The sequence below is a fragment of the Engraulis encrasicolus genome, unplaced genomic scaffold (assembly GCF_034702125.1).
Source record: "Engraulis encrasicolus isolate BLACKSEA-1 unplaced genomic scaffold, IST_EnEncr_1.0 scaffold_122_np1212, whole genome shotgun sequence".
Classification (NCBI taxonomy): domain Eukaryota; kingdom Metazoa; phylum Chordata; class Actinopteri; order Clupeiformes; family Engraulidae; genus Engraulis; species Engraulis encrasicolus.
This window is the reverse complement of record NW_026944713.1, coordinates 5,001-20,000: the sequence shown is the minus strand read 5'-3', so window position 1 is coordinate 20,000 and position 15,000 is coordinate 5,001. Positions and strand designations below refer to the sequence as shown.

Sequence of the window (15,000 nt, the reverse complement as noted above, 5' to 3'; positions counted from 1 at the left end):
CCATCATGCTTCTCCCATCCAGTGTGCCCCATCAGCTATGCTTCATCCATCACTGGGGTCCCTCACACCGGGGTCACCAATCGGGGGTCAATGGGTACTCGTCCGATGGCCTCACGATAGCCATCCCACTTCTGACACCATTTGTAGCGAAGGGGAGTACAGTTTCCCCGCTTGGACTTGAACCCGAACTGGGGCTCTGACCGCTACACCAAAGAGCCAGGCTTGTTGGCATGACAATCAGAACACACCCACAACCCTAGTGATGGTCACATACATAATCACATAAAATGAAGAAAGAGAAACAGGCCATATTAAAAGCAGACAAAACATTTATTCAGAGACACTCAGCAGAAATCAACAGAGTTAACAAGTGAAACTGCCTGAAGAGCAGGCCCCTCCCCCTTCCCTGATGTAGGTCCGCCCCTGATACGCCTGGGCAGCACCCCCCTTTACCGTACAGTAATTACCATCAGAATATCACATTAGATTCATCTTAATAATATTACATTAGATTCATCTTCATAATATTACATTAGATTCATCTTCATAATATCACATTAGATGCATCTTAATAATATTACATTAGATTCATCTTCATAATATTACATTAGATTCATCTTCATAATATCACATTAGATGCATCTTCATAATATCACATTAGATTCATCTTCATAATATCACATTAGATTCATCTTCAGAATATTACATTAGATTCATCTTCATAATATTACATTAGATTCATCTTCATAATATCACATTAGATTCATCTTCATAATATCACATTAGACTCATCTTCATAATATTACATTAGATTCATCTTCATAATATCACATTAGACTCATCTTCATAATATTACATTAGATTCATCTTCATAATATCACATTAGATTCATCTTCATAATATTACATCTTCATAATATTACATTAGATTCATCTTCATAATATTACATTAGATTCATCTTCATAATATTACATTAGATTCATCTTCATAATATTACATTAGATTCATCTTCATAATATTACATTAGATTCATCTTCATAATATTACATTAGATTCATCTTCATAATATTACATTAGATTCATCTTCATAATATTACATTAGATTCATCTTCATAATATCACATTAGATTCATCTTCATTAGCCCCTTAATACACGCCATACCTCCAGTGGCACACTATAATAGTCATCGAAAAGTTTAATTACCATAGTACTTCTCCACTATGGCACAACAGAGCTATGATGACTCGGTCATTGCCATTCTGCTAACAACAAATTTACAACGGCGTGTTTTAATGGGTTAATGTACTATACTTTACAGCAATTACTGTGCACGTTCTGGGTATAACAACAGGATAACAGAGATCAGTTAGATATAAGGTATCTAACAGGTAAAAAAGTGGGCAATTACTTTAATTACTGTACCGTAAAAGAAAGCCTCTGATTGGCTGCTTGGCAGTGTAAAATAAGGCGACTGGCTAGTAGCCATGACAACATGTTTTGCACCCACCGTACCGTACCAATAGATTTATACATTCACTTGTGACCGCACGTCATTTAGATTATATATCCTTAAGCTGGGCTCAAACTACATGACTATTGGCCCGATTCTCGGCTGAAAACCCCCCTTACGACAATCGGTGGAATGTCGATTGGCGATTGTTGGGTAAGATTTCCCCATCGTATGCAACATTAAGAGAATTTTGAAAAAGAACGTCGGGCGTTGTCTCTGTGTTTACGATCAGGGATAAGATTGACAGTTGCGATTGTCTTTATGTGTGCGCCGAAACCCGATGTCAAAATCGGACAGAAAATCGGGAGTCGTGTAGCTTGAGCCTTGAGCTTTAGACTCCCAAAGCAACTCTGTTACGTGGCAGGAAGCGTGTACTGTAGTGTTATGACAATGTAATGTGACACCCACGCCTCCGGGGGGCGACAGAGCAGAGTGGAGCGGAGAGGCAGCTAATGTGGCCACTTCAGGACACCCATAGAAGAAGAAACCTGCTGAAGAGATTTCATAAGCATGTACACATTATATAATACTCTATATGTATACATGTAGTTATGAAGAAAGTTGGGGTTGCATTTCCCCAATAGCAACATTGCTAACTTCCTTAGCAATTTACTCAGTTTGAATGCTGGAGCCACCATTCAAACGATGCAACATGACGCTTAGTGTGGGGTGGATGGGGGTGGGGCGACGAAACAGCCAAGCCAACACACTACATCAATAAGACCTGATATATATATATATATATACTGTATATATCTTGATAATGTCATTTGTATGTACTTTAATAACTATATATTTAATCTCTCTCATTCAAAAATATATACTTAAATATGAAAATAACAAAAATATAGAATGCAATCAGGTTATGTGCATTTGTTTGTCCTTGGTAATGTAGAAAATAAATAGTAGCACAGCACTACTCTAATGGGAGACATGTTAGTGGTGAAGGGTAGTGTTGAAGATGTTTACAGCAGTTGAAGAACAGGTGTGAGTACACTGTAAAAACATTGAAGCCAGTTAAAGATAAAACGCTAAGTTGCCCTGTTGACTTAGGTTTGTAAGTTAACTCAACTTGAGAAAGGTTGAGTAAGAATCAGCAAGTGATTCTACTCTGCTTAAAGCAACATCACAAAGCAGTTTCTGGAAAAAGGGTCATTTCCAACGACCCCTGGAGTAAAATAATTGAGTAAAACGTTTCTCCAGTTCTTTTTAGTTTGGGAACTTATACTCCAATGGCTTCCCACATAAGTATACCCACTAGAAAACAAAGACTATGCCACTGGATGTGCATACTTTGTACTCTCCTGAAAAAAAAAAAAAAATTTACTCATGGGCCTATTTCCAGAACTGGAATGACATGTTAATGAGGGTGCAGGTGGCCATTTTTGTAGTTCAATAGCCACGTCTAATAATGGGTTTCAATGGGAGGACAGACTACACAAAACTCATGGAATGGCGTGTTAATGAGGGTGCAGGTGCCAGAATTGCAGAATGATCTGGAGCTTAAAGAGAGCCAGCTGATAGCCAGAGGTGGCCATTTTTGTAGTCCAATAGCCACATCTCATAATGGGTTTCAATGGGAGGACAGACTACACAAAACTCATGGAATGGCGTGTTAATGAGGGTGCAGGTGCCAGAATTGCAGAATGATCTGGAGCTTAAAGAGATGCTGTTAGCCAGCTGATAGCCAGAGGTGGCCATTTTTGTAGTACAATAGCCACATCTCATAATGGGTTTCAATGGGAGGAAAGACTACACAAAACCTCAGCTGTTGGCTGGTGGATTGTCTAAAATAGTCAGGGAGATCCATGTCCTTTTGCACGGTATTAGTTCAACTGTTAAAATTACAGTGTACCACAAAGTGCTTAAAGTAAAACAGTGTAACTACTATGGATTAGTAGGGTTGCCAAGTCCGTTGAGGAGAAATAAGGGACACCTCATCACATCATAGGGCAAGATAAGAAACAGAGATAGGCAATTTTGTATTTTTAGATGCATTTTTTGCATTTTAACCAATTCTAGGGTGAATAATGGCAAATCCTATCTGATTCCCGTTCACCCTTGCTTTTGTTTCTAAATACGGGGCGGTTCATGGGACGGTTGGCAACCCTACTGGAGTGACAGTCGTGCTGTAAGAGTACAGCACAGTACAGTAAGTCACGACTGGGACTGTGAGTCATGATTGTAGGGCTGCAGCAAAGGGGGCTGCTGGGTAATGTAGTTTATTTGGAACAGTGTTAGAGTGACACCACTGACCTAAATATAGGTGACGCCATACGATCGATTAATAACTGAAGCAACGGCTGGGGGCAGGGGACATGAGACCATTTGTGGGCAGAATAGGGAAGTAGTGGGGCATTGCCCATGCATGTCTATGGGAGACTTGTGTAACGATGGATCTCCTTTAAAATTAAGTCGTGGATTTTTCAAAACTGTTAAATGGAGTTCTGCGGAAAGCCTGACGTCCCCAACTGTATATTTAGGTCAATGAGTGATACTTTTCAGTTACGGAAACATCAGCCAATGGGGGTTAATAAAACAAGAAACACACATACTGTACATACACACATACACACGTACAACCATACTGATACACAGTCACCCGCAGCTTTGCTTAAGCTCAAAACATCATACAAATACATATAAAAATAGAATATATATTTATATCTATATATACTTTGTCTGAATGCCCTTTGTCACAAAATAGTTGTCAGTAAAGGCGCATGACAGTGTTAATGTGTGGTGTGATAAAGGGTAAAGTGATTTAACTACAATATGGGGGTTAGGGGGTTTGAACTGATATTGTCCTGCTAGCCTGAGGTGGCCATTTTTGTAGTTCAATAGCCACACCTTATAATGGTTTTCAATGGGAGGAAAGACTACACCGCACTAGAACAAGCTCCTAGGTCAGAGGTGGGGTGGGGTGGTTGCGCTGATGATATCCTGCTAGCCTGAGGCCGCCATTTTTGTAGTCCAGTAGCTGCGTCTTATAATGGGTTTCAATGGGAGAAAAGACTTCACACTAGGCTACACCCTCTTTCCTTCTCTTTGGGGTAAACATGGACCACCCCCCCCACCCCCAACCCCCAACCCTGTTCCACCTCTTTGTGAGCTGTGAGGGTGAGGGGTAGGGGGGGACGAGTGTCTGCGATTGCGGAGGATTTGTACAGGAAGGTGTTACATCTTGCTGGGCATTGCTGCCTGTCGCACCTCCTCCGGTGCCCATGGGTCAGCTGCAGGGTCATCAGTGGAGGAGTGTCTTTAGATGGGCGAGGGGACTGTGTGTGTGTTTGGGGGGAGGTGTGCAATGCATCGCTGCGGAGGAGGAAGAAGAAGAAGAAGAGGAAGAGAGTCAGAGGGAGACGAGATGACAATGATGATAATTATAGTCCGGTCCGAAACAGCTCTCTCTCTCTCTCCCTCCAGACAACTCAACAGAGAGGAAAGACACCTCTCTCTCTCTCCGTCTTGCCAGAGACAGTTCTCTCTCTCTCTCTCCCTCACAGCACACTAGACAGAAGAGACAGTTCTTCGTAGAGAGGAGAGACAGTTCTTCACTAGAGTGGAGAGATAGTTTTTCATAGACAGGAGAGACAGTTCTTCCCTAGAGAGGAGAGACAGTTCTTCATAGAGAGGAGAGACAGTTCTTCATGGAGTGGAGAGACAGTTTTTAACTAGAGAGGAGAGACTGTTCTTCATAGAGTGACGAGACAGTTCTTCCCTAGAGAGGAGAGACAGTTCTTCCCTAGAGAGGAGAGACTGTTCTTCATAGAGAGGAGAGACACTTCTTCGTAGAGAGGAGAGATCACGGTGCAGTGTGTTAGTGAGTGTTAGTAGCGGGCTGGTGGCACTTTACTTAACACCGGCGTCATGCGTATGACATGACATATGAGTGTCATAAGAGTGTCATAGTGCAGTCATGGACGTGTCATAAACATTATGTCCATGTCATGCCCATTTCATGACTGTTGTGTAACGGAGGCTAACTAGCACAGAGTTGGCGTGGAACGTTGGTAAACCTCCCTCCGATAGCCTCATACAGTCTCGTGCCGTTGGGCCGAGAGACTAGTCTCTTGGCCCAGTGGTATCGTACTGTGTCTCCCATTGCCGAACCGTTGTAGTTGACGAGGTCGCACGTTCGATCCCCGAGGGGGGTGAACAGGTGCAAGATGACCTCCGTCACAGTTGTCAAGTGACATTCGGTCACGGTAAAGACAGCTCTAACAATGTCAACTTTTCATGACCATAAAACGTTTATGACACTGACATAAATGTTAATGACTCATCCATGACTGTGTCATGACACCGTTTTGACACTATTATGACACTGTTAATGTCATGCATATGATGCTGCTGTCAAGTCAAGTGCAACCATAGCGATCTGGTAGCACAGGGACAAAGGCTGCAGGTTGCCTACTGTAGTTTTGGGGCGGCAGTGTTGTTCTGTTCCATTTGTAGTTCAATAGCCGTTTGTTATAATGGGTTTCAATGGGAGAAAAGACTACAAATGGCCGCACTACTCTGCAGGTTGCGTAGTTTTGGGCAGCACCCAGCAGTTTTTTACAGCTTCCAGACGGACACAATGTCTCAGAAGAAGCCAAGAAAGGAGGGCAGAGAAGAAACGATACCGCCGGTTCTGCTCAGTAGAGAGGAGGAAGAGGAGGAAGAGGAGAGAGAAGGACAAGAAGAAGAGTCAAGGAGCATCCCTGATCGCTGATCCGTCCGCTTCAAGCACAGGTGCAGTCCACAGATGTAGTCCATTTGTAGTTCCATAGCTGTGTGTTATAATGGGTTTCCATGGGAGAAAAGACTACAAATGGCAGTCCACCGGTGGGTATCTAGCAGAGTCTAGTCCATGGATGATGTAGTTTATTCCTGCTCCACAGGGGCTGCTGGGTATTGTAGTTCACATGGGCATTGTAGTCCAGATGGGTTGTAGTCCACATGTGTTGTAGTTCACATGGGTATTTTAGTCCAGATGGGCATTGTAGTTCAGATGGATATTGTAGTTCAGATGGGTTGTAGTTCAGATGGATATTGTAGTCCAGATGGGTTGTAGTCCAGATAGGATTTTAGTCTAGATAGTAAGTAGTCTAGATAGTCAATGGGAGAAAAGACTACAAATGGCCACATCTGTTTTTAATGAAGATCCTTGAATGGTGTGTAGTAGAAGCTGTATGTGCCAACAGCCTGCCAACAGAAGCAGCCTTTTGTAGTTCAATGGCCGTGTGTGTTATCAGGTTTCAATGGGAGAAAAGACTACAAATGGCGTCTAGGTCTAGTACAGTCAAGTCAAGGTCTAGTACAGATAAAAGATTAGTCCAGACCAGAACAGGTCCTTGTAACGACTAGTGCAGGTGTGTCCCAGTTCTGTTAGAACAGGTCCTCGAAGGGCTAGTTCAGGTAAAGACTTAAGCTCAGGTAAAGAGTCCAGGTGTAGTTCAGGGTCCTGTGTAGTTCATTTGTAGTTCAGTAGCCGTGTGTTTTAATGGATCTCAATAGGAGAAAAGACTACAAATGGGCACATATCTGTCTTTAATAAAGGTCCGAGTGTAGTCCAGGCCAAACTGTCTTTAGTACAGGTCCTGAAAGGGCCAACCTGTGTTTTAATAAATGTTCTTGAAGGGTTTGGTGTAGCTGAACATGAGACAGTCCATGTAGTAGAAGTCATATGTGCCGACAGAAGCAGCCATTTGTAGTCCTATAGGCGTGTGTATTAATGGATTCCAATGGGAGAGAAGACTACAAATGGCGTCTAGTACAGGTCCTTGAAGGGCTTGGAGTAGTTGAACGTCAGATATTCCATATAAGTCATATGTGCAGACAGAATCAGCCATTTGTAGTTCTATAGGTGTGTGTTATAACGGGTTTCAATGGGAGAAAATACTACAAATGGCCACATCTGTTTTTAATGAAGATCCTTGAATGGTGTGTAGTAGAAGTTGTATGTGCCAACAGCCTGTCAACAGAAGCAGCCATTTGTAGTTCAATGGCCGTGTGTATTACCAGGTTTCAATGGGAGAAAAGACTACAAATGGCGTCTAGTACAGGTCCTTGAATGGTTTGGTGTAGTTGAACATGAGATAGTCCATGTAGTAAAAGTCGTATGTTCGCTGCATGTCGGAGGCGTTGAGCTGTGCGAAGTAGCGCTGCATCAGGCGAGTAGACGTGCGCTCCGCACCCGGGTTGCGATCCTTGAAGCTCGGGAACGTGAGGTTACGCGGCGCGCCCGTCCTGTGGAGTACAATGACAAAAAAAACCATTATTTAAATTGACACTGATGATGACATTACCAACTTATAGCTAATGGTTGATGTATGAGGAGAATCTGTCTTGTTTTATTGTGATTTCCTTCCCCCAATGGAGGTGCGTCTTACCAATTACACACCTGATTCAGGGGTGTTGTTGAACTTCTTTTTAACTTCGTGCTCATTCATTGGGTATTTCTCAAAACCTAGTCTGCACACTTTCAAGTGTGCTCAGCCTAATTAGTCACGCCCAGTGATTGGATACTCCATAGAGTTCACCAAAGAGTATCCAATCACTGTGCATGACTAATTAGGCTGAGCACACTTGGAAGTGTGCAGACTAGGTTTTGAGAAATACCCACTGTCTTTGCTTTGCCCTGATGACGACCATGTTGGTCAAAACATGTTGGCATTTTAATTTCAAATATGAGTAGCCACAGTTAATAAAGGATTTTTAATAGACCCCCTTCTTCCTGCTGTAATACCTCTGAGTGCTGCTTTCCTAAAAAGCATTATTACCTCATGAATTATTTATAGGGCTGTGAAAAGATCTCGCGAGATTTAACTCAGCAATATTTCTTGTCGTCTCATGAGGTTTGTGATCCAGCGAGCAGTTTTTAATAAGCTGGCTAAATCACTTATTTTAAACGTGTTGCTTAAATAACCAACAGGCCTGCTACAGTTAATTTGATGGTGTACTTCAACTGGAAGCACATGTCCTCTGCACCGTGGGGCAGCTGTCACTCTGAATGACGTAAGGTGCAGCCCTCTCGGACATGACGGTGAGAAACTAGAACAATATTGAGGACTTTTAGTCGACTAAATCATGTCTAACAAAAATTATTTGTGAAAAGACGAAAAGTTACTAAAGACCAAGAACGAACTTTGACACAAGACTAATGAAAATGGGTGTCGAAATGATCACTGCATCACACACACACACACACACACACACACACACACACACACACACACACACACACACACACACACACACAACACACACACACACACACACACACACACACACACACACACATACACACACACACACACACACACATACATACACCGTGGGGCAGCCGTCATTCTGAATGACGTAAAGTACAGCCCTCTCGGACATGACGGTGAGAAACTAGAACAATTTTTTTGTCTAAAACTAGACTAAAATACCTAAAACTAGATAAAAAAATTGAGGAATTTTAGTCGACTAAATCATGTCTAACAAAAATGATTTGTGAAAAGGCTAAAAGTTACTAAGACTAAGAACGAACTTTGACACAAGACTAATGAAAATGGGTGTCGAAATGATCACTGCATCACACACACACACACACACACACACACACACACACACACACACACACACACACACACACACACACACACACACACACACACACACACACTACTACCTGCGTAATACGTAGTTAGCTTCCTGTTCCATGGTTTCGAACTTCCCTATATAATCATAGCTCTCTCTCTCTCCCTCCCCTGCCCTCTCTCTACCTCCCTCTCTCTCCCTCCCATTCACTCCCTCTCTCTCTCTCCCTCTCCTTCCCTCTCTCTCTCTCCTTCATATTCCCCCTCTCTCTCTCCCTCTCTTTCTCCACTTCTCTCCCCCCTCTCTCTATCCCTCGCTCTCTCTCTCCCTGGCCCCCCTCTCTCTCGCTCTCTCTCTCTTACTCTCTCTCTCTCTCTCTCTCTCCCTGCTCTCCGTCTCTCTATCCCTCGCTCTCTCTCTCTCTCTCATACTCTCTCTCTCTCTCTCTCTCTCTCTCTCATACTCTCTCTCTCTCTCTCTTCCTCAAGGACAGCGTTGTGAAAGACAGCAGATTTCTGCAGTGTGATAGATAGTCAATAAAATGAGAAGCGAGCAAGACTGACACACACACACACAAACACACACGCACGCACGCACGCACGCACACACACACACACACACACACACACACACACACACACACAGTACTACAGTGCCACTGACCTGCGGAGTACGTAGTTAGCTTCCTGTTCCATGGTTTCGAACTTCCCTATGTAATCGTAGTGCAGTAGACACGGCTGACACAGCTGATGAGCCGGTTCCCAGTGGATATCCATCCCCACCGGCCGACGCACGTCAAGAAGATACCTGCAACACACACGTTTTATTAGATACTTGTCAACACAAACATTTGTCATGGGCTTCTTGTGCCTTTATTGATGAAAATGTTTTATAATATAAAACAAAAAATATATTATATATTTTTTTTCTTAAGCCTTTATTGATGACAGGACAGTAGAGATTATGACAGAAAATCAGGTTTCTATTTTTAAAAAATATTTTTATGGGCTTTTTGAGCCTTTATTGATGCAACACACACGTTTTTTTTTATTTTAGATACTTGTCATGGGCTTCTTGAGCCTTTATTGATGACATGACAGTAGAGATTATAACTGGAAATCAGCTTGGTTTTTTGAAGAAGGCACACGCCGAATCGCGTCTGTGCAATAAAAACACACTACTGAAACAAGGAAATCAGGTTGGGACATGACTCAGGCTCGAACCCGGTTCCCCAAGGGCTTGCAAGCCCAAGTGGGGGGCTTAGCGCACTATGCCACAGCGCACTTATGAAGTTTACTGCAATGCACACATTAATATTACTACTAGTATTAATATTAGATACCTATGGTTGCGGTGGTGACGTAATGACGTGCCGAAGTCATAGTTCACATACACAACTCCCAAAGTTCTTTATCTGCCTCACATTAACGGCCCATTACATTGTAATATGTCCCACCACTAGTTATTACATTGAAATATGACTAACTAAGATTAAAAAAGTACAAATTGCATTTAACCCTATCGCGCCGGATGCATCATATATGTCTCATCAAATTCAAAGCCCTCTCCACGCTGACACAAAAAAAAATCGATCTGAAAAACATCCTGCGTGTCATTTCCAAACGTCCTGCAGTACACGGAAACCGCCACAAGAGAGCAGCGGTCGACAACAAGTTGACCACAGCTCGGCGAAAAACAGGAAAATGGGGTAGAAGCGGTTTCCCTGACCGACGCTGAGATTTCGTCAAATTGCATAAGGTTTGTGTACAAATTTCCGAAATATAACTCTACATCCTTTAATTTGAACACTTGCTTTGTGCAATTAAGCTAGGAAGAATTTATATTTTTACACCGTGTTGCAGAGAGATCGTGCTAAAACTGATGAGACATATAAGCACCATCCGGCGGTGGCAGGAAGTCAGCCATCAATGCATTTGCTCCATAGGGAAACTTACAAAGCACACCACGACGATCGTTTTAACAAAACACACAAGTTGTTTTACTTCAAGACAAAGATATTGCCTTAAGAAACAGGTTTTTACTTGCAATTTTGAAAATGTAATGCAAAATGTTGAAATTATTGATGCTCGTAAAAAATGCATTGAAGTCAATGGAGAAATGGTCCAATTGTAGTAATGGACCCATATATTCAAATTACAACACACATCAAAAATTAATAATGATCTATATTACACTCATAAATAGGTTGTTGAGCATTCGATCAGCTATGTTTTTACATAGATTTTAAAAAATTACCCAACCAGGCTGTGGGAAATGTAAAATATGGTCCTGCTAAAACAAGGATAGGCTTAAAAAAATGGCAGGATCTCACTAAATATTTAAAGATAATCCTCAAATTAAATTGTCTGACAACTTTTTTAAATTAAAAAAAAAGTTGTAAATGCATTAAAAGTCATTTTTCAATGGTCATGAAATTGGAATTTTCATTCATTAAAAGCCTGATGCATCATATATGATGCATTAAATATCTCAGCGACCTTAACAAAATTTTGATTTTTTTTTTTACATTTCTTATAAGGGACCAATATTGAAGCAAATTCCAAAAAATTAGAATTTTCTCTCATTGCTTTCATGGTTCAGTTTTCACAGGGTTAAAGGCCAGTGACGAGAGCAGTGTTATTACAGTGCATGAGGCCACTTTTACTGCATAAAGCTGTCATTATATTATTATTATTATTATTACATGGCATATCGAGTTAAGACAAAGTCGAAATTATTAAATGAAGGTGGAGGTCATTAGATCAAGGTCAAGATTATTAAGTCAAGGTCGAGGTGGAGGTCATTAGGTCAAGGTCAAGATTATTAAGTCAAGGTCGGGGTGGAGGTCACGTACCTCACAAACTCGGGGAAGGTGACCCCGCTGCCGGTGCGGAGCGCCTCGTGGGAGGCGTTGGCACGGTAACGGGCGATGATGGGCTTCCCGAAGACGGGGTGGTAGTAGGAGTTGGGGCTCTCGAACTTATCACGGAACGCAGACACCAGACGCTCCAGAGGCTCACGCACAAACAGGACCTGGAGGAGGAGGACGAGGAGAGGAGGAGGAGGAGGAAGAGGAGGAGGAGCAGGAGGAGAGGAGAGGAGGAGAGGAAGAGAGGAGATAGGAGAGGAGGAGGAGGAGAGGAGGAGGAGAGGAGAGGAGAGGAAGAGGAGGAGGAGGAGGAGGAGGAGGAAGAGGAGAGGAGAGGAGAGGAGAAGAGGAGAGGAGGATGGGGGAGAGAGGAGAGGAGAGGGGGAGAGGAGAGGAGAGGAGGAAAGGAGAAGAGAGAGAGGGAGAGAAGAGGAGGAGTGGAGGAAAGTGAGGAGGGAGAGGGAGGGGAGTAGAAGAGGAGAGGAGAGGAGAGGAGGAGGAGTGGAGGAAAGTGAGGAGGGAGAGGGAGGGGGGGAGAAGAGGAGAGGGGGAGAGGAGAAGAGGACAAGAGAGGAGAGGAGAGGAGGGGATGGGAGAGAGGAGGAGGGGAGAGGAGAGGAGAGGAAAGTGGAGGAAGAGAGGAGAGGAGAGGAAAGAAGAAGAGAGGAGAGGAGAGAAGAAGAGAGGAAAGGAGAGGAGAGGAGAGGACAGGAAAGTTGAGGAAGAGGGGAGAGAAGAGAGAAGAGGAGAGGAGAGGAGAATGGGAGAGAAAAGTAGGAGTGGAGGAAAGGGAGGAAAGGGAGGAGGGAGAGGAGGAGGGCAGAGAAGAGGAGAGGAGAGGAGAAGAAAGGGAAGAGGAGAGGATCCAGGATAAGAATGAAAATCAGAATCAGAATGTTCTGTGTGTGTGTGTGTGTGTGTGTGTGTGTGTGTGTGTGTGTGTGTGTGTGTGTGTGTGTGTGTGTGTGTGTATCTTGGTGTATGTCTGCAGGTGATGCTGTAGTCCATGTGTGTGTGTGTGTGTGTGTGTGTGTGTGTGTGTGTGTGTGTGTGTGTGTGTGTGTGTGTGTGTGTGTGTATCTTGGTGTATGTCTGCAGGTGATGCTGTAGTCCATGTGTGTGTGTGTGTGTGTGTGTGTGTGTGTGTGTGTACCTTGGTGTATGTCTGTAAGCGGTGCTGTATTCCATGTGTGTGTGTGTGTGTGTGTACCTTGGTGTATGTCTGTAGGCGGTGCTGTATTCCGTGTCGGTCGTAGCTGTCCAGCCTCTTGAGGTGGTTGCCATAGTGAACAGCATCGTGCTGTATCTCCTGTGGCGACGAGGCCAAGCCAGCCAGAACCATCAGGACCCGTTTCCAGTTAGAACACCCCGCCTTGGGAACCTGAAGAGGAGAGGAGAGGAGAGGAGAGGAGAGGAGAGGAGAGGAGGGGAGAGGAGAGGAGATGAGTGGAGAGGAGAGGGAAGAAGGGAGAGAGGAGAGGAGAGGAGGAGAGAAGAGCGGAGAGGAGAGGGGAGGAGAGGAAAGGAGACGAGAGAGGAGGTGAGAGGAGAGGAGGGGAGAGAGGAGATGAAGAGAGGAGAGGGGAGGAGAGGAGGGGAGAGGAGAGGGGAGGGATGAGGAGAGGAGATGAAGGAGTAGAAGAAGAGAAGAGGAGGAGAGGGAGAGGAGAGGAGAGGGTATGAGGAGAGGAGAGGATAGAGGGGTGGAGAGGGAGAGGAGAGGAGAGAGGAGAGAGGAGAGGAGGAGAGGAGAGGAGAAGAGAGGGGAGGGGAGGAGAGAGAGGGGAGAGGAGAGGAGAGGAGGAGGGGAGGAGAGGAGAGAAGCGGAGAGGAGAGAGAGAGAGGGAGGGAGGGGAGAGGAGAGGAGAGGAGAGGTAAGGGAGGAGAGGTAAGGAGAGAGGAGAGGAGGGAGAGGAGAGGAGAGGAAGGGAAAGGAGAGGAGAGGAGAGGAGGGGAGGGGAGAGGAGAGGAGGGGAGGGGAGGGGAGGGGAGAGGAGAGGAGGGGAGGGGAGAGGAGCGAGGAGAGGAGAGGAGAGGGGTGGAGAGGAGAGGAGGGGAGAAGAGAGAGGAGGGGGGAGAGGAGTGGATGAGGGAGAGGAGAGGAGAGGAGAGGAGAGAGGAGAGGAGGAGGTGGGGGTGAGAGAGGGGAAAGGGAGTGAGGAGAGGAGAGGAGAGGAAAGGAGAGGAGAGGAGAGGAGGGGAAGGGGAGAGGAGAGGAGGGGAAGGGGAGATGAGAGGAGAGGATAGAGGGGAGGAGAGGGAGAGAGGAGAGGAGAAGGGAGGAAGGGTGGGAGAGAAGGAAGAGAGAGGAGGAGGGAGAGGGAGGAAGCGGAGAGGCGAGGAGAGGAGAGGAGAGGAGAGTGAGAGGAGAGGAAGAGGAGAGGAGAGAAGAGGAGGAGGAGAAAGGGAGAGGAGAGGAGCGGAGAGGAGAGGGAGGAGGGGAGAGGAGGATGAGGAGAGGAGAGGGAGATATAGGGAATAGAGAGGGAAATATGCGGGGGAGGGTAGGGGAGAGGAAGGAGGAGGTGAGAGGGGAGAGGAGGAGAGGAGAGGAGAGGACGGGAGGGGAGAGGAGAGGAGAAGGAGAGAGGAGAGGAGGTGAGAGGAGCGAAGAGGACAGGACAGGAGAGGAGAGGAGCTGAGAGGAGAGAGGGGGAGGAGAGGAGGAGGAGAGGAGAGGGAGAGAGAGGAGAGGAGACGAGAGGAAGGAGAGGAGAGAGAGGAAGGAGGAGGAGGATAGGGGTAGAGAGTGAGAGAGAGGAGAGGAGAGAAGGAGAGGAGAGGTGAGGAGAGGGTAGGAAAGAAGAGGAGAGGAGAGGAGAGGAGAGGAGGTGATGAGGTGCAGGCAGAGAGGGAGAGGAGAGGAGAGAAGAGGACAGGAGAGAGAGGAGAGGAGAGGGTGGAGAGGAAGAGGAGAGGAGAGGAGAGGAGAGAAGCGAGAGAGAGGAGGAGAGGAGAGGGAGAGGAAGGAGGAGAGAGAGAGGAAGGGGGTAGAGGAGAGGAGAGGAGAGGAGAAGGAGAGGTAAGGGGATAGGCGGGGAGAGATGT

At 45.2% G+C, this 15,000-nt stretch overlaps 2 protein-coding genes across 2 annotated transcripts in view; one reads left to right on the top strand and one right to left on the bottom strand.

Annotated features, from left to right (window-relative positions):
- Window positions 1-200, top strand: part of LOC134442165 (protein NLRC3-like) — a 43,635-nt gene extending 43,435 nt beyond the window's left edge. The window contains exon 3 of the mRNA XM_063192446.1: window positions 23-200. Coding sequence (XP_063048516.1) covers window positions 23-200 — 178 coding nt within the window. The remainder of the gene's footprint in view (window positions 1-22) is intronic.
- Window positions 201-7,552: 7,352 nt separating this feature from the next.
- The window catches only part of LOC134442164 (carbohydrate sulfotransferase 8-like), a gene marked incomplete at its 5' end in the record, with an annotated part of 9,870 nt that continues 2,422 nt past the window's right edge, over window positions 7,553-15,000 (bottom strand). The window contains 4 exon segments of the mRNA XM_063192445.1: window positions 7,553-7,745; window positions 9,747-9,890; window positions 11,938-12,116; window positions 13,163-13,333. Of these exon segments, the coding sequence (XP_063048515.1) occupies window positions 7,553-7,745; window positions 9,747-9,890; window positions 11,938-12,116; window positions 13,163-13,333 (687 nt within the window).